The sequence below is a fragment of the Parasteatoda tepidariorum genome, chromosome 12 (genome assembly GCF_982258835.1).
Source record: "Parasteatoda tepidariorum strain Cologne lab strain chromosome 12, Ptep-v5.0, whole genome shotgun sequence".
NCBI lineage: Eukaryota > Metazoa > Arthropoda > Arachnida > Araneae > Theridiidae > Parasteatoda > Parasteatoda tepidariorum.
In genome coordinates, this window is record NC_141766.1 from 21,966,485 (window position 1) to 21,994,219 (window position 27,735).

Sequence of the window (27,735 nt, forward strand, 5' to 3'; positions counted from 1 at the left end):
AATTGGATAATGTATGAAATAAGATAAAGTAACATTATCAAATATAGTTATTTAAATTTTTTTATAAAGTTGATATTTGTTAGAATTTGTTTGACTCTATGAAAGCATATTTTTTACAAAAATTTCATTTACTAATATTTTCTTTTTTCTTTTTACAGGTAATTTAGAATGAAATTTCATTGGATTACATACTAGCTTGAGAAGTTTGAAGAGAAATAAAATTGCACTTGACTGTTATGCATAGATTATATTCTGAATCGTGGCATTGATGAGTAAATCCGCGCAAAAATAAATCAAAAACATCGTTACAGAAAAAGTGAAATATCATATAAAGAATATATGAAGAAAAATATAAGTGCTTATTAGAAGTCATATAAGCATATATATGAAATTATGTCAAATTTATTAGTCTTACAGTTGTATTTAAATGATCGATATTACTGAAGAATGTATGTTCTCAAAAGGGATTATTTATACAATTATGTAAAATATGGATAATATTCCTCATTAATCTGCGTTATTAAAAAATTTTTTCAATAAGAGAAAGTGCCAAGAATAATTAAAAAGCTACAATCTTGTGTTTAGATACATATTAATAAGATTGTGATATTAAGTTATCACGAGGAATGATACATTTAATGTATCATAAAGTTTGATTGCCATTGCATGATTGGTTTATTATACAGGCAGTAGTAGGTAAGTTAGTTTGAAATTCTTTATGAGATATGTAGTATGATTGTATAAAAAAACTAGGTATGTAAAGTCTTGGAAATCTACAACTTAACTTGTTTTTATTGCACTAAAATGATTTCGCATATTATTAAAATAATTAGATATGGGATAATAAATAATAGCATCGTAAAAATATTAATATTTCTAGAAAAAATAAGTTATGGAAAAAACAGTGTTATTATTATTCTGAAATATGAGTTTCATTAAAGAATCACTTCAGGTTTTTCAATCAATAATCACTAAAATTACTCAAATTTTCTTTCTCTTCATAAGATTCAGATTATAATAATTTTAAATTATTTTATTTTATTTTAGTTGCTTTAAATTTTTTTTTTTAATTTTAAATAATTTTTATATTACTTGCTACCAGAATGGTTTAGTTATATTATCTTGAAACTAAATTTCAACACAAGTGGAACACTTTTGTTAAAACTACTGCTCCAATAAACCTAAATATTTCTTTATACTTTCTGTATATTTATTTAATGAGAGCTTTTAGGAACAAAACTAAGATGCCATTTTGAATGTTCTTTTTTAACTCCTCTTAACGTACCCTATAAATAATTTTTTTTTAAAATCTCAAAGTACATATTTATTTTTATAAAAAATGACCAAACCTGTGTCCGTTCTTTTTCTTCTGGTATAATGATTAGAAAATGTTTCTTAAAGATGACTTTTTTTTAACATTATTGTAACAGAGATTCAAATACATGAGGTGATTCTTTTGAAAACTATTAGAAACTTGTTAATATATATTTAACTGTTAAAATAAACATTTAGGAATATTTTAATGCATATTGATTTCTGTTTTTCATCGCGAAAATTTGAAAACATTAATCTGTGAATCACTGTGCCTCTTTCTCTTATATAATCTAAAAAAAAAAAAAAATTGCATATACCTTCATTTGATAACAGATGGTACAAAAGATTACAATGAGAGGCTTGTTTTGGGTTTGTTTTTGTAAAAAGCCCCTATATCTGGAAGGCAAGTGAGGCTTAAAACATCCTGCTCTGGAACGACATTAAAAGAAAAACATCCATACTAGATACGGGTCACTAACAGTCAGCTGTTGAGAAAATAAACTGTCACAGATGAAAGAAGAAGTTTTATAAGTTCTATGTTTTGATAATTAAAAGATTCGTTTCCTAGTTTTGAAATTCATAAATCATTGTACGTTTTATTTATTTAACCACGGGGTTCACAAATTTTAGCAAGTTGTGACAACGGTTTCAAATTGTCTCCTTCTACCTTAGCCAATTAATATTTTTCTGAGGTATGACGTTTATTATACGCAATATTTAAAATTGTCTATCGGTACCCTAACCAAATAATATTCGTCTGAGATATAAAATTTATTACATCTGAGATTTAAAATTGTTTCTCGGTACCCTGGCCATATAACATTTTTCTGCGATAAAAATTTTTTTTATACGAGATTTAAAATTGTCTCACGGTACCCTAACCAATTAATAATTTTCTGAGGTATGACGTTTATTATATATAATATTTAAAAAAGTCTATCGGTACCCTAGCCAATTAGTAATTTTCTGAGGTATGACGTTTATTATATACAATATTTAAAATTGTCCATCTGTACCCTAATCAAATAATATTCGTCTGAGGTATAAAATTTATTATATCTGATATCTAAGATCGTTTCTCGGTAACCTAGCTATATAGCATTTGTCTGCGATAATTTTTTTAATTTTATACGAGATTTAAAATTGTCTCACGGTACCCTAACCATATAACATTGGTCTAAACTATGAAGTTTATTATATACGGTATGAGTTCATTATATGATCCATATGATGAACTCCTATATTAAATTTTATATACGATATGCGGTATAAAGTTTCTTATATATAAAATTTAAAATTGTATCTCGGTACCCTAGCCATATAACATTTGTCTGGGATATGAAGTTAATCATAAGCGAGGTTTAAAATTGTCTCTCGGTACCAATAAGCCAAATAATATTCGTTTCAGGTATGGAGTTTATTACATACGATATTTAAAATTGTCTCTTGGAACTGTAGCCAAATAATATTCGCCCGAGATATGAAGTTTATTATATACATTTAAAATTGTCTCTCGGTACCCTAGCCATGTAACATTTGTCTGAGGTATGAAGTTTTTTATACACATTTAAAATTGTCTCTCGGTACCCTAGCCATATAACATTTGTCTGAGATATCAAGTTTATTATATACGAGATTTAAAATTGTCTCTCGCTTCCCTAGCAAAATAATATTTTTCTGAGATATGAAGTTTATTATATACGAAGTTGAGTTATACAAAAAAAAAGGAAGAAAATTGTTTTTTAATTCCGCTAAGAAAAAAGAAATTAACATAAATCAATCAAAATTAAAAATATTTGATTAATAATAAAATAATTAATTAATAAAATTATTTAATCAATTAATTAATAAAGATAAAAATTATAAGTTAACTTTCCATATTAATAATTATTTAATTTTTTTTTAAATTAAATAACAGCAACCTCATCAGGTGGATTTATACGACCCTCAATGAATTACCTACAAAGACTGATGGATTTGATTATTGAGATTTTAAGCATCTGAGTTGAGCGGAGAGAAGCGATTATTTTTTTTCTCCTACATAGTATGCGAAAAAGAAGAAAATTGTTTATCAATTCCAAAAAAAAGAAGAAAAAAACGAAGAAAATCTATACAAAAAAAGGAAGAAAATTGCTTTTTTTTAAAAAAAAAAATTCCGCTAAGAAAAAAGAAATTAACATAAATCAATCAATTGTTAGCTTTAATCTTTTATGACATAATGTATCAAATTATAATTTATTTATAATTTTGACTGCAGATAAAACCCTAAAATTTATGATATTCAAAATATTGCTAATCATTAGTGTATAACAATAATTAATAAAATTATTTAACTAATTAATTAATAAAGATAAAAAATGATAAGTTATCTTTCCATATTCATAATAAATTTTTTTAAATTAAATAAAAGCAATCACGTCACGTGGATTTATGCGAGCCTCAATGAATTACCTAAAAAGGCCGATGGATTTGATTATTGAGATTTTAAAGATCTGAGTAGAGCGGAAAGAAGCGATTAGTTTTTTTCTCCTACATAGAATGCGAAAAAGAAGAAAATTGTTTTTCAGTTCCGCTATGAAACGAAAGTATTTGTTTTGGGGCTTCCTAACGGGACATCCCGACATAAAGTATATAATCCCCACTAACCGGTTTTAGGAAGAGTGCGAAAAGATTTCCGCAGGCCGGATATAATAAGAGCAAAAGGTGATGTTAGAACTCGGGTGTGTTCCTCAAGCCTTCTTTTAATAATGAATGGTTTCTTAAGGAATTGACAGTTACAATTTAAAATTGAAAAGTGGGTTACCAAAGCTTTCAAAAATATTTTAAATATAATGTAAAAAGCTGTTTTAAATGTTCAACGGTAAAATTCGTTGCAATTATTTACATTCAATTGAACGAGGAAACTCTATTATTGCAGTTTTCAATGGCTTAAAAAGTTTTGACAACTGAAATTGTTGTTGTAATTGGTCTATAACAATAACAGACGAAATAATTTTCGTTTTTTTTATGTCATTTAAATTGATCTGTATTTGGAGTAACAGGGTAAATTGATTTATTCCTATTCAATTTAGCTTTCTCTATTATCAAGATATTTCTTTGACTTCAAGAATAAAAAAAAATGTTTATTTTGCTTTGTTTTTCTCTCTCTTTTATTACTGACTATGCTATGTACTATTAAATTAAACTAAATTACAATTAATTAGTTATTATTAATTATGAACTTTAATATCGTATAAATAATGTATTTTTTAATTTATTTTTGACATTTATTTTGTTAGTTCATATTTTTTCGAAAGTCATAAAATAATTTTCTTTATCAAGTTTAGATAATTTTTTCAAAAACAAACGATAACTTATTAATTTTTTTTATTTAAACTTTTTAAGATCCAAATGAAAAAAAATCACTATAAGCAAAAGCTTTATGCTTAAAATGATAAAATTTTAAACAAAAATATCCTACATATTATAAAGATTACTATAATATAAGACAACTTTTGTAACTCTTAAAATAAATGTGTGGGATTAATTGTGAAACCCAATTTGTTTATACTACATCAACAAGCATTTTATTTACAGTTTTTTGCAAGCAACGTGAGGAAAATTACAGACATGTTACATTGAGCCGCGATGGCTCAGGGGATAGAGCGTTCGCCTTTCAATAAGGTGAACCCTGTTCGACCCTGGTTGATACGAATTTCGCATCCGACTTGCACTGACCACAGTGCTGACGTGAAATATCCTCAGTGGTTGACGGATCATGGGTTAGAGTCCCCTTGCAGCCAGGCTAACCGCGGGAGATTCTCGCGGTCTTCCTCTACATGAAACGCAAATGAGGGTTAATACCACCAGAAAGTCCTCCACGAAGGCAAATTTCTCCCAATACTTTATCCAGGAGTTTCCTTGTCTTCTGGATTGGGCTCAAAACTACAAGGCTACGGAGTTGAACATTGGTAGTCGTAAACCCAAATATTCGGTCGGCTGTTCAACGACGGTTATAAAATATAATATAAACTAAGACATGTCGCATTAAAAATAAGTTTTAAAATTAAAAATAGAAGTATCGATTGCCGTAATTCTTGTCATCAGTCGAAACAAAATTTGTAATCACAGATGTAAATTGTTATTGAAGCATAAATTCCGCATGTAGCAAGGATTGTTATCTTCAACAATATTATCTTTTATTGCATTTTAAATAAATTAACCACGGTTTAAATTTTTTAACAGGTTTCATTTAATTTTAAAATTCTAAAGGGAAAACCCAACGAATTGTAAAGCGGAATATTACTAGCATAGATAGAATGTTTACGAAAATACAAAGATGACTTTTTTTCGATAGCTAACTTACTTAATTATGTAGATTCAGTAATTTTAAATCTGATCATGAATATTATAAAAATATTTTTATATGTCAGAATCATTAACACTAACCTTGTTAAAAATTATGAAAATTCAAAAATATTTTTAAAAGTTTGTCACGTGATCTTGTTGTTAAATACGATGATCTCGGGGTTCAAATCATTACAAAACACTCTCAACAGAAAATAGATTTAATAACAAAAAAAGGTATGATGTTAATGCTACAGTGCCATGGAGGGAACTGACTACAATTAATCCTTTTACATTAATGCGCAGAGCGCCATCTGTTGGGTTTGAGAAATTATTATTATTTACTTTGAGTAATATTATTAACACTAGTTTTCTGTTCCAAGAAGAGATGTTGAAATATCATGATAAATGAATGTATTGCATCACAGCCGAGATACTTTAACATGTATATTTTAATGGAAAAATGTTAAAAATAGGCGAAAACGAATTAAAAAATAAATATTCCTATCCATCGCTATTTAATCACTCTAATAGCATTGTTTTAAGTCTTTTTTTATCATAAAACCGTATCTGTATTTGTAAAATTCAGTACAAAGCAACATTCCTTAAAAATTATGGTATTTAAATACTGGTTTAACGATTTCACTATGATATCGATTTCATTATGATACCGATTCTTTTAACTGAAATATTAACTAAATTTGTTATAACTTTAAACGCGTTTTAAATTAAACAATTTTTCTTTCTAAATTTAGTTTTTACAGTTCAGTTAATGGAAAAACATATTGATGATAATAAGGTCTAGCCGACTATGTCATTAAATTGCTAAAAATTTACACAATATTGTGATTTAAGGGGTGCCCATAGATTTAACAATTTAAGATAATAATTGAAAGAGAAAATTATCCTCTTAGTTAAATTTAAAATATTTTGCAACATTGTTGGTTTTAAAATGTTTCACAACATAGATAGATTTAAAATACTCACACGACAACATCAAGAAGCTTCATTAATGTAGTAAAAGTAATTAAGAAACTTTCTACATATATATAAATATAAGAATAAAAAGAAGGTTTTTTTTTTCATCCCAAAACAAATGCAGTACTATTTAACATCAATTTTTTAGAGTCACAAGTAACCTATCACAAAAATTTCCTAAACTTTTCGCAATAAATTTATGAGCTCCAAATAAGGTAGCAATAATTGAATTTTTTTCAATGTTTTGCTATTTTTCCAAACATTAACCAGAAGCAATAGTTCTGGTTGATGTTTGGTGTTCTTAGTTATAATTTTACAAAAAGACTATTCCTAATGAATTTGATTCAAGAGAAAAATAATCTAAAAAACAGTCAGTAAAGTAAAATTATTAGAGCTAAGAATTCTTAGAACTGTTAACTGGTTCTAAGTGCATAAAGCTACGGGATTTATCTTGCTATTTCGTTTGTGATGAACTAATGTTCTGAATATTATTTTGAAACAACAGATTTTCCAATATAATGATTCATAATCATCTTGACAACAGTTATATTTAAAGCTCATTCATAAAAAGAAGGGTTCAAAGTGTAAAAAATAGCAAAACACAAAATACAGCTGTGACAAAATACAAAATGACAAAATACAGCTCACACTTGTTCTACAAGGAACCTGAAATCAGTGAAGTGTAAGTAAATTGTGATATACATATTTTTGTTTTGATATTTTAAACTATGGTAAAGTCAGTTTTTCAAAGTCGTGATCTACCAAAGTCTTAAAACTCTAAACGAAGCCTTTCTTAATAGTAGTTTTATAAAAGGGCTATTGTCACAGTTAAACTTCCTGGAATACAAAACGAAGATGTTCATCATAAATTTATTAGTAGCTGACACGAAGAATAACGGATGGTTTCGAATGCCCAAAAGAGCTTTGGAATCTGTTTTACTGTTTCGCGTGGGATCCTCCCATTTCTCCGAACATCAACCTGAAGCAACGGACTTGCCATCATCATCACAATAGTCTTACAGGAAGCTCATTCCTAAGGAGTTCGGTTCAAAGAGCAAAACAGCGTCGATTAACTGATCTCTACACGCAATCGAACAACAAAAAACAGTTCTATTATTCCCGATGAGCACTGAACTAGAGTCATGAGCACGCTCTTGCCATTGTTATTCTTAAAGATAGATTCATTTGCTATCTCGACGCCATCTTGAATAATGACGTCACTTTGGGAGGAGTTTGTGATCACGGTGTTTCGTGATGCAGAAGGTCACGCAGAAATATGACTTCTATAATAAATTGGTTATTGGTTTCGATTTAGACGTACATTTTTGAATATGAAAGAGGCTTTTGAGTTCTAAATGAAGAATCTTGATAGCAAGCAAAGTAGCTTTGGAATTTGTGATAGAAATAATCACTACTTTCATTGTGCTTTACCGTTTATCTCTAATCTAAGCACTTGCACACGAACTATTTCATGACACTGATATCCTTCTATCTAGAGCAAGGGTCTTGTACATGTTTTAGGCTGTTTACAGGTTGCTTAAATGTGTTAAACTAAAGGTGAAACTAAATGAAAATGCCATAGTTCATCTAAAACAATCATTGATGTCGTATTACATCTATTGATGTACTATAATAGACATTTTTTAAAAAGTGGTTTAATCTTTAATGTGTCTTGCTATGTTTGCATTGAAACGGTGTCTCACGTTACACTTTCAATTGTATAGCATGTTTGACCAGAGTGGATGGCAGTTTTTGAATTATTTGTTTGCTATAGCAGATTGCTTGGTAAAGAAAATTTAAAACACCAAGGAAGTATTAGTAAGATAAACAATAAATGATATCGTATAAATGCTATTGATGTACTGAAATAGATATTTTCTAAACAGCGATTTAATCTTTAAAGTGTCGTTCCATGTTTGTATTGGGAACGGTATCTTACGTTTTACTTTTACTTGTATAAAAGGTTTAACCACATGGGTTTGAAGGTTTTGAATTATTTGTCTGTTAAAACAGATTACTTTGTGAAGTAAATTTTAATTATCAAGAAAGTATCAGTGAGGTAATCAATAATTGATGTCGTATCACTGCTATTGATGTACTGAAAAAGGCATTTTTAAAAAAATGCAGTTTGGTCTTAAAATGTCGTTCTATGTCTGTTTTGGAACTGTGTCTCACGTTACACTTTCAATTGTATAGCATGTTTGACCAGATGGATGGCAATTTTTGAATTATTTGTTTGTTATAGCAGATTGCTTGGTAAAGAAAATTTAAAACACCAAGGAAGTATTAGTAAGATAAACAATAATTGGTATCGTATAAAAGCTATTGATGTACTGAAATAGATATTTTCTAAACAGCGATTTAATCTTTAAAGTGTCGTTTTATGCTTGTATTGGAACAGTATCTTACGTTTTACTTTTACTTGTAAAGGAGATTTAACCACATGAGTTTGAAGGTTTTGAATTATTTGCTTGTTAAAGCAGATTACTTGGTGAAGTAAATTTCAATTATCAAGAAAGTATCAGTAAGGTAAACAATAATTGATGTCGTATCACTGCTATTGATGTACTGAAAAAGGCATTTTTTAAAAAGTAGTTTTGTCTTTAAAGTGTAGCTCTATGTTTGTTTTGGAATGGTATCTAACGTTAAACTTTCAATTCAATAAGAGGTTTGACTAGACGAGTTGGCAGTTTTGGAATTATTCGTTTGTTAAAGAAGATTACTTGGTAAAGGAAATTTAAAACACTATTGAAGTATCAGAAAATAAAATAAAAATAAAGTTCTTACCAGTTTTGGTATTAGGTTTGTGAAAAAGATTTTATCTCATTGAAATTATGTTAAAAAGTTCAATAGGACATGAAATTTACTCAAATTAAATTCAATTTGGTGCTTTATTGAACATGGTCCAAACAGGAGTTTCTGTTCCAAATAAAAAGATTAGATTCAGATGAGTAATTAGTAAAAAAAAAAACAGTTCGAAACTTTATGGAAACGTGAGATAGTCATTTCAAATTCATAAAAACACATCTCACTCAGTGTAAGTGAACAAATTTTCAGTTATATCTCTTTAAATTAAACGAGTTCAATTACAAAAATTGTATTTATTTACAAGAATTACAAGAATTTTATTTATCTTCATTTTAGTATTTGATAAAATTGAAGTATATTTTCAGCTTATTTTCTTAAGCTTTAAGCTAATGTTAGATACTTATGTGTTACCTTCAAGCAAAAGGGTTAGAGTCTCATTTAACCTTACAACAGACCACATAAGAGCTGGGAAAAACCTTTCCTTCAGATTAATAAAGTAGTCAAAGAAAAAAAGAGTTATTATTGAATGGTGAACCGCATCTCCTTAATTAATATTTCTCTGTTCTTAAAAGCATATTTTTGAAAAGTTTTACGCATTGCAAAGCCGAAAAAATGTCGTGCTGAAATGAAAGTGTGGATTTTTTTGTATCTTTATACCGAGATGTACTTATTATAGTACATAAATCGGTAATCGATGCAAAACCTAAATTACTATTAAAGTAATTACATATTGTTTAATGCTAATTTTTATGCAAAAATTTTCTAATACTGATTTTTTTAAATTTGTAGTAAATATATCAAAATGGTAAGTTAAAAAATATATTATAGATATCGAAAAATAGTTAAGTGTGAGTCATGGTGGCTCAGGAGATAGAGCGCTTCCTTTCCAATGAGATGAATCGGGTTCGAATCCCAGTGATGGCTGGTCGATACGGATCCCGCACCCGACTCGCACTGATCATAGTGCTTATGTAAAATATCCTCAGTGGAAGACAGATCATGAGTTAGAGTCCCCTTGTCATTTGGCTAACCGTGGTAGGTTTTTTGATTTCCTCTTCATGTAACGCAAATGATAGTTCCATCTAAAGGTCTTTCACGAAAGCAAATTTTTCCCAATACTTGGTCTATCAGTTCCCTAGTCTTCTTAATTGGGTTCGAAATTATAAGACTACGGAGTAGAACTTTGGTAGTCGTAAGCCCTAAATTGGGTTGAGTTCAACGAGGGTTATGAAATAAATAAAAAAAAATTACATGTGTTGTTTTTATCAGTTTTCTTTGATGTTTTATTTCATTTTGCACGAACTTCTGTTTTAATTGTTATTTTGCTTTGTAACGACGATTAAATTTTATTTCTCGTAAGCTATTTGAGTGTTTCTTTCAAAATTTTGTATTTTGCCATTTAAAACAACACAATAATGTAAAAACTTGTATACCTTACAGCTCACACTTGTAAGTAATAAAATAAAACAAGAATAAAAAAGGAATTACAGTAATTTTTTAAAAATTACGTTTGCAAAAATGTTTTATTTATTTTTTTTATTTGCCTAAACCATTTCAGAGGTATCACGAATTATGTAAAAATAAAATTGACTTTAAGTGACTAAAGTCTTCTTAACTATTAGGTCCGTTTTTTTAGGTCATTAGAAACAGCATATTTTAAAAATCAGAAGACCGAATAAGTTGCGAAAACGCATGTTTATTCAGATAACGATCATTTTTAAATCAGATTTATTTATTTAATACATTATCTGCGCTTATTAATTAACATATTCAGGGTCTATCTCTCAAACTATGAAGATTGTGTCTTAATATATGAAAATCGATTCATTAGTTCGAAAGTTATACAAGAGTTCTGCCTTTTTTTAATTTTATGTTAGGCAATATTTGTTTTCACTGTCTTATCGATCCAGTACATTTTTTAGTTCACTTAAATAAATTTTATGTAACATAATACAGCCTTAGTTTTGAAATGGTTTTTCGACTGTATTCCAAATTTTGAGAGCAGCCTATTTAATGCAATGTAGTGATTTTTTTAACGTATTGCAAGTTTAAAGATAAGCTTAAAGATAATAACCAGTAAAGATTACTTTAAAGGTAAAAAAAAACTCATGTATATGGTTAAAAAGTTAAAAATACATATTTAGGCTTTTTCATGACTGAAATGTTATATTAAAAATTATACAATCTAAACTTGTTTAAAAATTATAATGTAACAGACATTGATGAGTTTATATCATAAATGAACTTTATGGAATGTGGAAAGGTTAAGTTGCCAAGAATTATTTCAATGGTTCTATTTCTGACTACAATAAGTTTTAAATAAGAAAACTTCCGCTTTTAGAGCATCGAAGGGCACCATTAAGTAGTTGAAAGTAGAGGTGACATCAGAGGTGACATCAGAATAAGGACGTTCATACCCCTCCCACCTGGTTATAAGGAAGACATGCCAAAAAAAGAGAAAAGAAAAAAAGAAGAAAGAGCTAATATTAAACTTAAGAGAACATGCAAATTTTCATTTTGACCTCTTGTCAGGTTTAGTATTGCGACCGAAGAACACGGATACTATAAAGACCGAAAACTCAAAGAACCAGTAATTAAGTTCTTCATATGCAAAACACAAATTTTTAACGAAATAAACTATAGTTACATGAATGAAAAGAAGCTACTCATGTCACAGTTTTTGCAAATCAAGTTGATTTATTGTGTTTTCATACTTAATTTCGCAGATTAAGTTTGGTGAAAGTTATTCGCAAAAAAATTTATGTAAAATATTTTTCAATTCCACAAAAAATATTCTGGATTAAATTACGGTAAAAAGTACCGGCATTTTTACTTTTACCGTAAAATCCATTTTTACCGGAACATGCTACAGAAAAAAATCTGATATACCGTAAATTTTATAGAAATAGTTACCGAAGAATCATGGAATTATTTTAAATTAGATATATATTACTGGAAAAATTACGGTATTTATAGTAATAGTTACCATAAAATCACTGAATCATTCGAATGATATAGATATTATTGTAAAAATTATTGCGTAATATTTTACGGTAAAAATTTTTTTCCGGATGCTGCACTAAAGTGTTAGTACTTTATACCGTAAATTGAACCGGAATTTTTTTACAGTGAAGCGTATCAATATCAATAGATTTTGTCTTCCCAAATGCATTAATTAAAATCATACATGAATTAATCTTATTAACTGGAAAATGGGAGCATGATTAGCGCGCTTTCTTATTACTGTTTATGGTGATCTTAAAAAAGTATAAACAGGTTTTGTATTAAAAAAAAGAGAGATATGCTATGTAATAAAACTACTATTCAAATTACATCATAAATTAAATGGATTAGCGTTTTTATACAAATTACATAAATTAGCGTTTTCATTATTATCATGTATAAAATAAATATTTTTTTTCTTTCTAAAATTGATTATTTTACTTAAAATTTCAATTTTTTAAGGATTTTTTATATTTTACAAAACAAGCGAAACGAAATAATGTGATCAAAAACTTTATGCTTTTATCAGTTGTTAGATTATTTCACAGCGATTTTGCATTTAAAAAGCTGCTGAATGCTTTAAGATTCAATTTTCAAATGTAATTAATCAAGCAATATTTGCTTATACCTGAATAAAAATAATTTTAATCCTTTCGCATTTTTATTCTTTATGATGAACTTAAAGCAGTTTTGAGTACAATAATAATAACAATAATAATCATAATTTAAGCTGTTGTTTGGAAAACATAAATAATGCTTTATAAAGTTACTAGTCAATTTGTATTCCTTCTTTGAAAGTTATTTGCTTTGTCACTATAAAAATGTGTTCAATAATAATTTCTTTCTTTTTTTAAAAAATATTTTTCCTTAAAGCTAATTTTTTTCTATGTTTGCGCATGTTGTGCTTACAAAACAAATTAAGAAAAATTGTTTTTTCATAAATTATTATTTTTAAATAAGTAATAACAATTTCTAAAGCATTAAACATTTTCAAAGATGATGCAGCTCGCGAGTACTTATTAACAAGTTTCATTAATCATTTAAAATTTGTTAACTGCTTTCTCAAATTTGAATAACTATAATATGTTTTGCACGTGTTATCTTTTTATATTTTTAAAAATATTCCCATTTCTTCTTTTTTGTTAGAATTATTAACACAAAAATGATGAAATTAGTGAAAAACGCCTCAGTCTTATTATGTCCTATTTAAAACAAAACTAATATCGTATATGAAGTGATTGTAGCTTATTTACGTTTTGACGAAACATATAGAAAAACATAATAAAATATTTTCATCACTAAATATGTAAAACTAAAATGTACTTGAAGGGTCAAACCAAAACAAAAGCTGAAATGAAATCGAAAAGTATTTGAATGTTAATGTTTATATTTTGAATTCGAAGCAGTTCGTACAATACGTAACACACCTCTTTCTCACGACCTTTGACAATTGAATCAAATCACCTTCATGAATCTAGTTAAGTTTAAATCACGTTTGAATCGCTTCTAATTTAATAAAATGAAATATTTTGTGAAAACTTGTTTATCAGCTTTTGAAATAATCCTGTCTCTATCTTATTCAAGTTTTTCTCTTTTTGAGTTAATTAAGTTGCAATATATTTCGCGGTAATTGCTTTGAATGATTAAATGAGTGTGGTATTAGCTTTTTATGTAAGGAATAATTTAAATTCAACTGTTTCTCAAAATATATTTCAGCATTGATTTTACATTGAAAAACTGTATATTTTGGTTTTTATTACCAAAACCTTTTTTACAAGAATTGTCATTACTATTCAGTACGATAATTTTTTTCACACAGTTTTAAGATTCATCTTTTGAAAGATTTACGGATTTCTCAAAGTTCCACAAACAGTCAGACTTTGTGAAAAATATATAGGGCGGACACATTTGCATGCCACTCAAAGATGTTGGTTAATTACAAATACTGTTATTATCATTAATTAATAACGATATCTGAATCCAAATAGCTGATTCTCTTATTCCTTTACTCCATTTTTGATAGACATTTTTTTTCAGATTAAAATAACTGATGAAAGTTTTTGTTTTATTTTATTTGTTACATCTATAACTAATCGAACTAATTTTCAATGAAGGAAACACGTGATGTATATTGCAGTCTACTGATTAAAATATTTGTTGTTGTTATGATTCAATTGTTAATTTCCTTTGCAAACATTCTCACTTGGAAAGATAATATAATTTATTAGTTATATGTAGCGCAATGTTTGGTCTAAGCGTCCTGGTGCCAGTAATCAAAAACTGATATAAAGAAGTTTATAGAAACCAATAGATAAGATTTAACCATTGAGCTTGACAATGATTTAGTGAACTGAAGGGAGCTTAACTTGTAATATTAGTAAGTGCTTAATTTGTATCTAAGTACAAGTTTTAAATAAATCCCTTTTATAATTTAATTGTATAATGTAATAGCTGATTAATTTATGCCTTTTTATTTAAGTATTATGAACTTAAAAATATTAAACACTTGTCTCTTCATAATTTAGCGTAATTTGTTGCGGCTGATTCTTGTAGTTTACTAAATATTAATCCGATAGTTTTGCACCTTAATATTAGCTAATAATTATTTTTAACTCAGTTTCTGATGATTAATTTATATCTAAGTTCCAGTTTTAAGTAAATCCCTTTTATAATTTAATTATATTATGTAATCGTTGATTAATTTATGCCTTTTTATTTAGGTATTATAAACTCAAAAATATTAAATACTTGTCTCTTCATAATTTAGCGTAATTTTTGTGGTTGATTCTTGTAGTTTACTAAATATTAATCTGATAGTTTTGCACCTTAATAATAGCTAATAATTATTTTTTACTCAGTTTCTGATGATTCTCAGAAAGTTTTATTGTTTAAAATGATGATTATAAAAAATGCACTATTTTTTTAATACTCAGTAGAAACATTTATAATTTTTAAATATGTAATTAGTGTCCTAAGGTTTTGCGATAGAAATTACACTGTGAATTAATCGCACATTTAAATATAATTTGTGAGTTTTAATCATTATGGTTATATTTTTAATTGTATTGTAGCCAGGCATATTAAACTTGAAATGTCAAACTTGAAACACTATGAGCACCAAAAATAAAGCAAAATATATATTTGCTTTATTTAAAAAAAAATATTTCCTTTAGTCTCAAACAATATCATCAAGCTTATTATCAATAAATTTTATAATCTCTCTATAATAAAGGTTTTTCTTCATAAGATATCCCAATTATGAATTTTTTTTGTTTATTATATACTACAAACTTTATTCATTTTCTAATTTCAGATTTTAATAATATATTAATGGACATTGTATTTTATTTCAATTCCCTTTAAATATATTCTTGTATAAAATTTATTTTGCTCACAAATATTTTCTTTAAATTTAATCTTTTTTATTTTTATAAATTCATGTAAATAAAAAGATTAATCAAAATATGATTTTTTTTATACTAAAAAATAGTTGCTCTCACCGCGCGCATACGATAAAATAAATTAATTAAAAGTAAACATTTAGCTCGTGGCTCGTGCACAGAGAAAAGATTCCGGTAAAACTGGCATAGTAATGACATATCTGTTTTTTTTTCTTTTTTTAAAAAAAGCAACATGATTCTGGTTAAAAGAACAAATAAAATATGTTGTATTTAAACCATTTATTTGTCATTTTTCCTTTCATATGGTAACGGCTAACCGGAAGTAATGGTTGTCATAATTATAATTCTCATTACCAAAAATTTAACAAGAAATACATTCCATGATAAGATCTGAAGGTTGGGAGCTGAATTAATTAAGATATACTAATATTATACTATTAATATGTAATACTAATCTATGATCTTTTTCGTTGTTGATTGTAAATGATATTATTAGTTGATTGTAAATACTGTTTTAAATGAAGGATTTGCGGGTAATATAATAGTAAGTTAAACTTTTAATTGTCTAAAGTAAAAAATATGCCACGATATTCATGCCTATTCTGTATGCTATGCTGTTATCTATTAGTAATTGAGAATGTTCTGAACTGTCTGTCTAGAAACAATACAAAGTAATAGTTTGATACGAAACTTTCACCTCTGGATATCACTAGAGGAATAGCAACATTGTCCCATGCCTCTTAGTCACTTTATTTTCAAATTTGCATCTGCGTTTATCTTTCATTTCATAATAAATGATAATGCTATATTGTTCATAAGATAAAATTACTAAGAATCGGAAGCCGATTTGTCATTTATCCTGATGATTATACATGAAAAGTATATTTTTTATATTCTGTGTAGTATCATATAATATCTTGGAAACGCATTATAAATTCCACGATTATATGCGTTTGAAGTTTGATCATTCCGTTATAAATGTAATGGTATATAGTTCAATAATGATAATGGTGTATAGTTCATAAGATAAAATTACAAAGAATCGGAAACCGATTTGTTATTTATCCTGCTGATTATACATGAAAAGTATATATTTTATATTCTGTGTAGAATCATATAATATCTTGGAAACGGATTATAAATTCCACGATTATATGCGTTTGAAGTCTGATCATTCCGTTATAAATGTAATGGTATATAGTTCAATAATGATAATGGTGTATAGTTCATAAGATAAAATTACAAAGAATCGGAAACCGATTTGTTATTTATCCTGATGATTATACATGAAAAGTATATTTTTTATATTCTGCGTAGAATCACATAATATCTTGGAAACGAATTATAAATTTTACGATTACATGCGTTTGTAGCTTGATCATTCCGTTAGAAGATCTGAAAATTGGGTGCTGAATGATTAAAAAAAACAAAAGATTATATATTACATTGATATGTGATTTTCTTTATAGTTGATTGTAAATTATATTTATAATTGATTGTAAATACTGCTTTAATTAAATGGTTAGTGGGTAATATAATAGAAAGACACACTTTCAATTGTCCAGGGAAAAATACCACGATTTCCATGTCGATTCTATAATCTGTGCTGTTTTCTAGTAGTAATTTGAAGAACTTCTGAGCTGCCTATCTGGAAACAATACAAAGTAATAGTTAATATATAGTCGATAATATATCGCAATATTGCTTTATGCCTTTAAATCGCCTACATTTCAAAGTTGCATCAATTTATTTCTCTTTCACTTCATAATAAATGATAATGATGATAAGATTACAATGAGTCAGAAATCAATTTGTTGTTTATCTTGATAATTATATAAAAATATCTTTTTCTTAATCCTATGTAGAATAATTCAATATCTCAGATACCGATCATAAATTCCCCGATTTTTGGTGTTTGAAGTTTGATCATTCTGTGATAAGATCTGAAGGTTGGGTACTAAATTAATAATAATAATAATAAAAGTGTGTTTTATACATGGTAAAATGCAAAGGGGATTTGGAAACTATACTAAGTAATAATTTATTGCAAAACTTTGCTTTTGGATTACATGTGGCGTATAGTAATATAGCCCAAAGCTTTGTAGCCGCATCAGGTTTTTTCCTTTCACTTCCTAATAAATGATAAAGATACATAGTTTATGAGATAAGATTATAAAGAATCGGAAACCAATTTGTTGTTTTTCTTGATAATTACATAAAAAAAACCCATATTTTTTCTACTCCATGTAGAATCATTCAATATCTGGGAAACAGATCATAAATTCCCCGCTTATTTGTGTTTGAAGTTTGATCATTCCGTGATAAGATCTGAAGGTTGGGCACTAAATTAATCAAAAAAAGATATGTTTTAGTTATGACAAAAAGCATCGACCCTGAAAGCGTAATAAACCTATTCCTTGAACTGAATCACTCTTTCAGGTAGAAAATTGAGCATTGATTTCGTGTAAAAATTCAATTTCATAAATAAAAGAGAAAATGAATTAGGGATCAAAATGGGTCAACGCTCAAGCGGAGGTGATAATTGCATCTTCTAACCAGAGTAGATCCGAGATGTATCTTAGGTGTTTTATTTATTTCAAATTGTAATGAAGTACCGCGCCTACTATCTGCATGATTTATAATCAACTTCTTTTTTCTTTGCATAACAACCCGTTTGAATATCAAGTTTTCTTTTATTTTCAAAGTCATGATTTTGACCTATTTTAATGTATTTGATTTATTTACTTAGGATCTGATATTTATTTCCTCCGTACTCTTTTGCTTCTGTCTCCGGAATAAATTAATAGGGGTATTGAGCAATCATGTGGCAAAAAAAAGTATGTAATAATAATAGAAAAAATCGCGCAACCTAAATTCCGTTTTTTGATTAAATAATAATTTTTTTTATTTATTGAGTAGTAAGTATATTGAGAGTAAAAAATGTTTTGTTTAGCTTTTTTACGTAGTTAAATAATAGCAAAAATGTTAATCTACATTCCGGCAACGGATTTTGAATTCTATTTAACACAAAGGAGTGGTATTTCGCATTGAATTTAATTATGCGTTACTTTAAAGTAGAACTTATTTGTATTTAAAATAGTTATTTTTAAAAACTTATACGAAATATATTAAAAAACAACTTTATAAGTTTCTTTCATAGTTTAAAAGTAAATTATAAGTTATCTACAAATAAATCAAATTTTACAATTAGAAAAGTGCCTGGTTATCTTTTTACAATTTATTTATATATCGAGATATATTTAGTTCGCGGAACCATGATTTTTATTTATTTATTGAGTAGTAGTATTTAGAATAAAAAATGTTTTGTTCAGCTATTTTATATAGTTAAATAATGTAAATAATAACAAACAAAAAAACCCGCGCTATCTAAATTCCGTTTTTTGATTAAATAATAATATTTTTTTATTTATAGAGTAGTAAGTATATTGCCAGAGTAAAAAATGTTTTGTTTAGCTTTTTTACGTAGTTAAATAATGTAAATAATAGCAAAAATGTTAATCTACATTCCTACAATGGATTTTGAATTCTATTTAACACAAAGGAGTGGTGTTTTGCATTAAATTTAATTATGTGTTACATTAAAGTAGAACTTATTCGTATTTAAAATAGTTATTTTTAGAAATGTATATGAAATATATAAAAAAAGAGTTTTATAAGTTTATTTTATAGTTCAAAAGTAAGTTTATAAGTTATCTACAAATAAATCAAATTTTACAATTAGAAAAATGCCTGCTTATCTTTCTACATTTCATTTATGTAACGAGAATTATTTAGTTCGCGGAACCTGAATTCCCTTTTTTAACAAATAATAATTTTTATTTATTTATTGAGTAGTAGTATCTAGAATAAAAAATGTTTAGTTCAGCTATTTTATGTAGTTAAATAATGTAAATAATAACAAAAAAACAACAGTACAATTTAAATTCCGTTTTTTGATTAAATAATACTTTTTATTTACTTATTGAGCAGTAAGTATATTGCCAGAGTAAAATATGTTTCTTTTAGCTTTTTTATGATGTTAAATAAAGTAAATAATAGCAAAAATGTTAATCTACATTCTTACATCTGATTTTGAAGTCTACTTAATTCAAAGAAGTGGTATTTTACATTAAATTGAATTATGTGTTACGTTAAAGTAGAGCCTATTTACATTTAAAATAGTTATTTTTAAGAATTTACACTAAATATATAAAAAAAAGCCTTTCAAGTTTATCTTCTCAAAAGAGAAAATAAGTGAAATAAATGAAATTCAATAGAAATAAAATAAAATGTTAATTTTTGTTTGTTAATTTTAAAGTATTTCAATTAAAAAAAAAAGTGTTAATAAAATCTCTGTGAGTAATCTACTTTAATAACGACGTGATATTCAAACTTGACTAGTATATTTGTAAGAAAAATTATTTCACATTATCCGAAATAATCACAAACTGATCACTGCTTACATACTTTGCATTCATGCCTTTCGCTTGACTTTTATCAGTATTTAATGCTTATTTTGTGTAATTAGTTTTTAATTAAAATGCTTTTTTCGATAAATTTTATTTACAGCTTTCAAATTTTTTTCCCCTAAACTGCTAAAGATCATACTTAAAATAACTTTTTTTTACTGAAAGTTGTTTGTTGTTATGACTCATCTTTTTCATTTCATTTCTTTAAAAAAAAACAATAGTCCAAAATATTTATACAGTATGTCTTTTAAGACTTAGTACTAAAAAAATATTTTATTCTAATCGTAATCTAAGTAATTTAGTACAAACTGAATTAAGTTAGTCTGACTTAACCATCACCGAACATTTATAAAAATTACTTGATTAAGAAATTGAGATTTTTGAAAAGAAAAAACAAAACAAAAACAGATCTTGAATAATTTGAATTACTATTCGGAAAATACAGCAAATATGTTTTTAGTTTATTTTTGAGTTTGCTATAATCACGTAAATTACAGCTATCTGTTGGGTTAAAAAAATTTTTTCTTAGAGAACGTTTTGTTTAATTTGTTTGCATTACAGTTTTATTTCGACGAATGACAGGAGTCATTATAATGTAAGTTATTGGAGATAAAAAAAGTTTTTACGCTTTTTCATACTCGATTATGTATTGTTTACTTCGTTACTCAACTTTATGCCATCAACTATTGACTATCAACTATTTAAAAAAACGAAATAATAATGCTATGGTTGCAATATTATTAAAAATCATATTTAAATAATAATAACTTTTTGACCATTATTCATTTTTAAAATATATATAAAATATTTAATATATACGAAAGCATAACATAATAGAAAATATTAGTTAATGTTAATAAAACAGTTGATGAGTTTGAAAGAATTATATTCCAAACATATAAAATAAATCATATATGCTCTCAGTAGTGACATAACCTTGAAAATCGAATTAAATATTATTTCATCAAAAAGTTTTGTAAGTGCTACAAATAAACATTATAGTATTTATAAAAATCCCAAAAAGTGTTGCTTACGAGTATTTTTTTATTAAATTAATTACTATCTATAAAGATGCATTAGTCACACTTATAAAGTTATTTAAAAACAGGCTCTCGTATAAAGATATACTATTCTGTTGTATAGCTCTTAAATTTTATTATCAACATACTATATAATCCTTTAATGAAAGTATTTCACAAGGCTTAGTTAAACGTCATAAGTAATATCTGTTAACTTATTTAATTAGGTTAAATAAAAACATAAGTATGTAATAGTCTTTTAAGGAAATTTTTATTAATTTATTTAGCTTATATTGCTTTTGCTATTTTATTTGTGTTTTGATTTTACTTAATTACTGAGTGCGCATTTTTAAAAAAAAATATTTTCTTTTCTTCTTACTCTGGAAATACAAGTAAACTTTTCAATAATTAGTTTATAACTGTTTAAATAACTTTTGATGCATTGTACAATAATTAGAAAGTAAGTATATCAATAATGCATTCTTAAAATTAATTTATATAATAATAATAATGTCATTTAACAAATAAAATATTATACGTTTTTAAAACTTTTATTAACATAGCTATATTTTTGCTCAGATGAAATTAATTTTCTAAAAAATAAAAAGGATTAAAAGTATAAATTATTCCTGTTCTTTGTCTATAAATATTTTTAAAATTAAACAACCAAAACTATGTGAACGCTCAACCAAACTATATCATTGCGCTAAAACTAAATAAATACGTTTTTCAGTGCATTCCGCGGTTTAAGTTACAGCGATGAGTAATGTTTACATTAACATAAAGTTTGATTCATTGAACTTGCTGCCTTGAATCTATAATAAAATATAAACTGCAAAATCTAGTCTTTTTACGGCTCCTACTACACAAGCTTGGAACTGAAATTTGTTGAAGAAAGCAGTCTAAATACGTTAGAATAACTTCAAAAGTTTATTTTTTCCTTTATTGTAAATCATTGAAAGTTTATTTCAGACGAAGTTTATAAGTTTTCATGTGAAATGACTCAGATTCATTTGTTAATCTTGATAAGGAATGAGAGTTTAATAATGACCCACTAACTTATTCATTATTTACTTTTACAGGTCACCTGTGTTTCCTGCGCTTTCCTGTGAACTCCTGTTAAAAGTAAGGAAAGAGCAGTCCTGTTAAATATGCACAAAAGAACTGTTAGGTGTGGCCTTAAACTATGTTTATCAAACTTACTATCAATTTTTCTCTTCGTTGCATTTGCAACAGCTGATGATTTCAGTCAAGGTAAGTCCAATTTATTCTCGTTTATCATTTTATACAGAAAATTTATTGTTATATGGTATTATTATAGTTGGGTGCGAACACGAGACCTTGCACACGTGTGAAATTTTTGATAACCTTGTAGATATTATTTAAAAAGTATAAAAAGGCTGTAAAGGATTATGATTAACGTTTTTGGAGCGTTGTGATGAGAAAATTAGGTCGTTTATATTTTATCTTTTGTTAGTTAAAAAAAGAAGGAAAAAGAGAACGCTACAAGACTTTCGCTTAGATGAACTATGGCGAACACTGATAAAAATTTTGAATCGCATAGAGCTATAATATTGTCAAGTTTTCAGCAACTTTATTATTGTGAAATTTTAAACTTGATTATAAGATATTATTGCTCAATTTGAATAGAAACATGCTTTAATTTGATATTTCATTAAGATTGTTTCAAATTTGTGCGATATTATGGTGCAAGGTATAAAAATGAAAGTTGAACTTTGAACCAAATTTTTTTGAGAGAGCAGGTTAACTGAATCATAGCCACCGATACGCTTAAAATCGTTGAATTTATTTATCAGATTTTCGAAATAAAAGGCATTTATCTGAAGTATTAGAACTTTATGGGTTTTATCAGAATTAATCAGGGCCGATTTAATCCAGAATGTTCTTTTTTTTATCCAAAAATAAGCATTGAAAACTCAGATAACTTATATTAATAAAACTTAAAGTAAATATTTAGTTACAAATAACTTAATAGTAAATATTTGGAGTTCAAGTTTCTAAATATTGTGAGTTTAATTTACTTTCAGAAAAATCATTTCGAAGTTGAGCGGTAACATCGATACTTTTATTCATAATATCATGCAAATTTATTGAAGCTTTACTAATGTGTTAAATTATAGCATGTTAACTTTAAAGTTGAGACATAGTATCTGGTAATTACCTTTAAGAATGATAAATTGGCAATGTAGTACAGTTCATTTTTAAACCAAATAAAAGTATGACAAATTTGAACGAAATTAAGATTTAATGCACTCTAAAATTGAGATAGTTAATGATAGCAGAAAAAAGTATTTTAAAAATTTAATGCGAAGCAAAAATTAATCAAATTTTACGAGTGAACATTTAATTTTGATTTTCGATAAGGTGAATTAACATTTCATTTAAATAAAATGATAGTACTAAATTCCTAGGGCCAGGATACAGTGGTTGGCAGGGCGCTGGACTCGTGTTCGTGAGAACGAGAGTTCGAATTCAGCCTGCCGAAGACTTCCCGTGTAGTAAATGGTGACTGATGTGCGTTAAATCTGTTGGGTCACAAAGTCCTCCATGTTCCTATAGCAAACTATACCTCTGGGGGTATTGAATTGGAGATTGTTCGTCCTCTGGTTCAGGTCAAAAGTATGATCTGGGGATGAATGAATGGGTATATGAGTGGGTGTTCCCTGTAAACGGGTGTGACAGAATTCGAATCCATGACCATAGATGGCGCCACTGGAAAACAAGAACAATCGCACACTTTGGCCTAATGACCAAAGATAACAAAAACTACATTCCTTCTTGGCTAGAAATTTTTGGAGAGTATTGAACCACAATATGGTGCAAATTTTCTGCAAGTTTAATAAGGTTCCAAGTTGAACCAAATTGTCGAGCAAATTAAACCATCTTGAACTTGATTCTTCGATAATAGGGCTCAATTTAAAAAGGAACATGGTAGTTTCCCTTTTTTTAATTAAAATTGTAACAAGTTTGCACAATATTATGGCCCAATGCTAAACTTCTTTTTTATGAGAGTATTTATTTTCAGTGTTGTTAAACAAAGCAAGATATTTATATTTAAAAAAAAATTTGCGGCATAATATTTTAATTTGTAACAACTCAGCCAGGCTATGTTCAAATTACTGTACTATTTAGCCTTAATTCATTTAATATAAATATGAAAAAGTAAAAAAGAATAATGCATTAAAAAGCCTCTGTAGCAAACAGAACAAATAAAGCGTGTATAGTGAATTTTTTTTAATTTGTAATATTAAAAAAATATCGCGCATATTAAAACACATATATTTTTTAAATGTTTATTTAAATTAAATGAGAAACCTGCTAACAACTTTTGTTAAATTCTGCACCAAAATTAGTTATTTAACTATTTTGAAAGTGAAATTTCTGAATGTTATCCAGTAAAATTCACAAAAGAAGAAATATTATACTCTTCAGAAATTCATTGATTGCCATTTTTATTGACCAAAACGTTTGAGGTCTTTTAGTTGCACCAACTTCTAATGTACTTGAAACCTCCTGTTCATTCAGTTATCTTCGTAGCCTCAATAATTTCAATGTCAAAACAAAAGAGGACCCTTTACGTATGAAATTTACTTTCGAATGTGGGCCGTGTCGTATTCTCACGCGGTGGAAAGCGAGAACTGTCACGAAACAGCCTTCAAATGGTGACGTCATCTTATCACGGAACTATGATAGCACGGCCGATTATTGCTAAAGTTACCACACAAATATAAAAAAAATTAAATAAGACTCATGTAAATGGATGTTTAGTTGTCTGTCAGTTGGAAAAAGGCATGTCTGGTGTATTTAAGGATACAATATAGAGTACGAATATAAATGATTTATATCGAAAGAAAAAATTAAATGGCCTATTTTAGTGAATATTCATTATTTTTTCTATGTTATCAATGCTTCTGACTCATAAGGGGTTCTCTATATAAATCATTCCCGCTTGAGCGGTTTCGAAATTTGTTAATTTTGGAAATAGGGCTTTTTATTTATGATATGAACATAGACTTTTATTTGAAATCTTTTTCAGTTGAGAATTACGCTAATTTTCAGAGAAAATAAACTAGAAGCTATTTAAGTCATTAAATAAAACGTAAAGAAAAAACAATCGTAAAACAATGAATTTTTGTGATTTCATTAAAAATCACAAAAATAGTTAAAATAGTTAAAACAGTTGTTCTCAATCGTTCGTCCTTCATGCACCATTTACAAACATTAAAAATTTTTACCTACCATTTTAACATAATTCTTTCAAAACGTATCAAATCAATGATATTGAAATATATTTAAGTAGTGCATAATTTAGATAAATATAATGGTAAATATCAATGTGACAAAAGCTGCAAATTAGTGCAAATTAGTTAGCTCTACTTTTGCAAAACATTTTAATAAAATTGTTATTTGTTTATTTAAAATTTCAACTAAATATATTTCTATCTCATTATAAAGATTGATCAAATGACAGTGGTTTCTAGCACCGATTAAAGGAAAGTGGGTTCGAGTACCGATGTAAAGATAGTGGGTTCAAGTTTTAAACAAAAGAGAGTGAATTGTAAAAATTGATCAAATGATTGTGATTTGATAGTGATTATAAATTATATTATTTACTTATTCTACTTTGAAAAATAATAGAGCTATGTAACATTATTCTCAATATTCAAATTCATACATGTATTCTAATCATGATTACATTTTCTTATTGAATCATAAAATAAAATCATATTAAATGAAACAGGAAGAACAAAACTTAACTTCAACTTCTAACGTTCTTAAGAATAAAGCCTAGATAGAGAGAAGAATCTTAACTTCTCTTTTATCTGAGGAAGAAGTCCACGCGTTAATCAGGGATGTACTTATTCAAGTTTTTCTTTTCAATTTATGTTATGGTTTTGTTCTATTCAATCTTAAGAGACCTTCTTAGAGGAAGTGGATAAAAAATTTTGCTTTGATTCTTGGCAACACTTCCCTATGCATGGGTTCGTCGTGCAACAAGACACAAATTTCAGCTTAGAAGCCTTTCTTTATATGATAACCATCTTTCATCCCTGAGTTGCTTTACCCACCCTTTTTTTATTTTTGTTTGTTCAAGCATTTGGGCATCTACAAAGCCTTGGTAGATCTTGCATTGTTAAATTTCATCCTTCGACAAAAGTATATGTTAAGTATCTTCGGAGACTATAATACGTTGTCAATTTTTTAATTATGATTAGTGCAAGTAATTAATTAATGCGAATGTAACATTTGGTCTTCAAATGCTAAACTAAAATCCCCTCCAATAATTATAGAGGGATTTTGAATTTTTTCTTCTTTTGCACTATAAAAAGTTCCGGATCAATTTACAGTCAAAAGTACTTCCGGCACATTGGGGTGCATCATCTTTAGATATCCTTTTACCCGTAAAATCCATTTTTACCGAAAATTATAGACCGTATTATTTTAGTAATATTTATTTAATTACAATGATTCAGTGATTTTATAGTAAATAATACTGTTTATAGAAATTACGGTATATCAGATTCCGTTGTTCCTTAAAATGTTAAAGAAAAAAAAATCTAATTTACAGTATAAATTAGCAGCTCTTTGGGTGCTGTTGTTTTTATGGCAATCAATTAATTGCCATAAAATTGGTGTTGGTTCGTTTGTCAGTGAACAACCAAACAAGAAATGAATGAATAATTAAGTAAAACTACAAAAAGTGAATAGATAAAAAAAATAAAGCACAATAAATAAATAAAATTTTGTTCTATATTATCCGTAATCCACGGCAATATTTATTTTAATACTTAGAATTTTTACTCAGATATAACTTAAATTTTTTATTTCTTATAAAAATTAACATAAAAGTTGATAATTATATTCATTTTATTTGTATTAGGAAATTACAACCCATCGATAGCAATATTTAAATTTTTCGTTCGAGTTCATATTAGAAGGAATGCGGAAGTTATAAAAATAAACGGTTATTTTTTTATTAATTACTCACACGTTATTATTTTTATTAATCACATAAAGAATCATGGTTCATCTCATACAGAAGCTCATTTTATTCAAAATTATAGATTCCTCTTCTTTTATAATTTTGAATACGATACATTAAACTGATTTATTTTTTTTGGCCAAACTTTTTCTAGTATAATTATTAGAAACTGTGGATTGTATCAAAAACAAAGGACAATAAGAATTGCCTTTCACTCTCACTTCCCGAAATTTTTGTTCTTAGCGGAACAATAGAAAAAGTACAAAGGTCATGGCCATTAGGAAACTATAGGGGTATCATTTACGTGTTTAACTGACAGCAAAATTGCTGACCGAAGAAATATAAATCGTATAAAAGCATTTATATGTTCATACGCTGAAAGAAAGTCCCACTTTCTGAAGAAAACTTTCTCA

At 27.1% G+C, this 27,735-nt stretch overlaps 1 protein-coding gene across 3 annotated transcripts in view; it reads left to right on the forward strand.

The window, feature by feature from the left end:
* Cad96Cb (protocadherin Fat 4-like Cad96Ca) overlaps positions 1-27,735 on the forward strand; it is a 116,826-nt gene that overhangs the window by 19,241 nt on the left and 69,850 nt on the right. Inside the window, exons 2-3 of one of the 3 annotated variants that reach the window (XM_016065600.4) lie at positions 159-696; positions 22,401-22,572. In XM_016065600.4, the coding sequence (XP_015921086.1) occupies positions 22,470-22,572 (103 nt within the window). In that variant the 5' untranslated portion in view covers positions 159-696; positions 22,401-22,469. Of the gene's footprint in view, positions 1-158; positions 697-14,682; positions 14,807-22,400; positions 22,573-27,735 lie in introns of those variants that run through there. The other 2 variants (XM_016065615.5, XM_016065607.4) reach the window with 2 other exon arrangements.